General features: G+C 34.3%; 1 protein-coding gene across 1 annotated transcript; it reads left to right on the plus strand.

Annotated features, from left to right (window-relative positions):
• The first annotated feature begins 1,539 nt into the window (after positions 1-1,539).
• Positions 1,540-1,938, plus strand: LOC131145697 (uncharacterized). Its single transcript, XM_058094895.1, has one exon. The coding sequence runs from the start codon at positions 1,540-1,542 to the stop codon at positions 1,936-1,938; it is 399 nt and encodes a 132-aa protein (XP_057950878.1).
• Positions 1,939-2,857: the final 919 nt, after the last annotated feature.

A 2,857-nucleotide genomic window follows, 5' to 3' on the forward strand; every position in this document is an offset into this window, starting at 1 on the left:
TTAAATGAGCGAGTTAGAATTGGCATGTGCGTGACCCGTTTAACATTGGTCCGTTTATGACTCGGCTCATTTATAACCCGGCCCGTTGATGACTCGCTCGCACCCGGCCCACTCTCCCATTTTGCCACCCCTACCTGATTTTATTTGAGTTTGAGTTGTTTGAGTATTTTAACAAATTGAGTTTGAATTCAGTAAAAGTATTCAAGTTGAGTTTCGAGCTTAATGGAGCTTTTTAATTTTATTATTTTTATATTATATATGTCATATAATATCTATTTTATAAATATTTTAATATTATATGTACATATTATATATATATATATATATATTTATGTACATATTTAATAATTAGTTATTAATCAAGTCAAGTTTAATTGAGTCAAGAGTTTTACGAATTTGTAGCTGAGTCGAGCTTCGAATTTAACATCTTCAAGCCAAATTTAAGTATTTACTATGTCGATTCGATACGAATACATATCACTATTCACATTTGTTTTTCCTAGAGCCAGTGGGTGGAATATGGTGTGAAATTTGGAAGTGTCATTGTTCTTTCTTGGTTTCATATTATGGTCAAATGTTTTGCGTTTGTCGTGTGAGGTCATGTCATGGTTAGCATTTTAGATTGTGGGAGGCCTCCTGATTTTTTTATTTTTTATTTTTCAATTCAAACCATTTATTGGACAAGGTCATAGTGCCCTTTAAAAATTATTTTGGTTGGAGTTTTTGTTGTTGTTCTGGATTACTGAATTGAAAGTAAAAGATTAAATTATAATATGTGGTGACAAACTGCTTTCCAATTTTAATATTGGAGTAAAAATTTAAAACCACAAAACAGTTGCACCAAACAAAAAAAAAAATCATCTTGCTTCCATAGCTGCAATCTTAGTTGAGATACAATTTGCATGAATTTTTTTTAATAAAATTTTTACATAAATTTAAATTTAAATTTAAAGTTTAAATTTTATTTTTCAGAGTGATAAAATGAACACGGACAATGTAGGTGTTAATCTTAAAACTTTCATAGTTGAATAATTAGAATTCGGTAATTACAATTTTCCATTTGAAATAATATTTTAATATTTAAATGAAAAAGGATGAAGGGTCGAACTCATTATCCCATAGATTAGTCTTGAGCGTTTAAAATATCCAAGACATTTAAAAAAAAAAAAAAACCAGATGCGAAAATAAAACTCTGCAATCCACAATTTTCTTCTTTTTTATTCTTTTGCATTTAGTTTAGGTTTTGTAATAGTCACAGTTTTAAAACCGTCACTAATACTATGCCTTTAGTGACGATTATTGATCGGCCGTGACGTTTTCCAACGCATATTATCCAGCTTCTCAACTCAATGGGACCCTTCGCCCACTCTTCTCCTTACTGAAAGCGTTCCCCCAGTAGGTATGAAGGAAAAATTCGCTTGAAAACGCGTTCGTTAACACGCGTCGCATTCCCAGTGGTCAACCCTCACTATAAAATGGACGCCTTCCGATCTCCAAACTTCATCCCCTGATCACCAACCCAAGTTTAATTAATCCACTATGCCCGCAACCAAGTGCTTGCTGCTGTTGCTCCTAGCAGTGGTGGCTCTTTCCACCACCACCGCCAACTCTCTTCCCACCGATGACCACCGCAAGCCTCTCCCTATGCCCCACAAACCACCGCCGGAGCACGGCCTGCTACCTCCCCACGGCCCCAAGCCTCCTCCGTTGGACAACCCGCACCCAACCTTCGATAAACCCCCAAAGCTGGGAAAGAAGCCGCCAACTCCACTTGACAAACAGCCCAAGCCACACAAACCGGCGGTCGGCCCCAAACCACCGACTGGGCCGGTAGATAAACCGCCGCCTAAATGGGTGAAACCATGCCCGGCTCACCCGGCACCTAAGAAACCGCAGCCGTGCTGGCCACCGCACCGCCCTCCATCTACCACCCATTAGAGTTCCGATGATGGGTCAGTGACATTGGTGCTTAATAGAGCTGTAGCAGTCCTCACTAGAAATAAGTAAATAAGAGGAGCTATTGTGAATGTGCATGTGCACTAGTACGTACGTACGTATGCTACTGTTTGCAACAGAGTTGATGAATTGAGAGTATGTAGATTCATATTATATCATCAGTTTTACGTCATGGGTATTTAATTAGGTCTAGCAAATCACTTATATATATATATATATATATACTTTTTGTGTTATGATCTTAATCGTTGGGACCCCTTTAATAAGTACTAATTATAAGTGCTGAATTGAAAAAATATTAAAAATTATAAGTGATTTTAAGTTTATATTTAAAATAAGTGGTATTTGAATATTTTTTTATTTATTATATGATAGTGTATTATTATTTTTAAAGATATTCTTCATTCCATAATGAATTATATTTCTTTAATAATTAATATATTATAAATATAATAAAATAACTATATAATCATTTTATAATGTATTTTTAAAATTATAAAATAGTCACTAATTTTTTATATTTATAAAATTGACACGGTCTATGAATTGTGCCACTTATAAGTGGTGAAAGTTATCTTAAATTGTTTCTCAAAATTTACGTAAATAATACATTTATTCAAGGGGTGGTCCCTCTATGCGAAATTTAGTTAGAATGTTTTTATTTAAAATATTGTATTAATACTTGAGCCCATTAAAATGACATCGAACCCACAATATTGGATATACACCAAATAACAAATACCTCTTACTTGTATAGGTCCAAATGCTAATATGGTATCCTATAATTGAAATATTTCAAATCTCACGTGTAGAGACCACTCCTTTCAAAATTTTCTCATCTGAATATGCATGCACTAATACGCTGCGTAGCCTAAAAAATTAATGTTATCTCATGAGAGAT

Source organism: Malania oleifera, chromosome 13 (assembly GCF_029873635.1).
Source record: "Malania oleifera isolate guangnan ecotype guangnan chromosome 13, ASM2987363v1, whole genome shotgun sequence".
Taxonomy (NCBI): Eukaryota; Viridiplantae; Streptophyta; class Magnoliopsida; order Santalales; family Ximeniaceae; genus Malania; species Malania oleifera.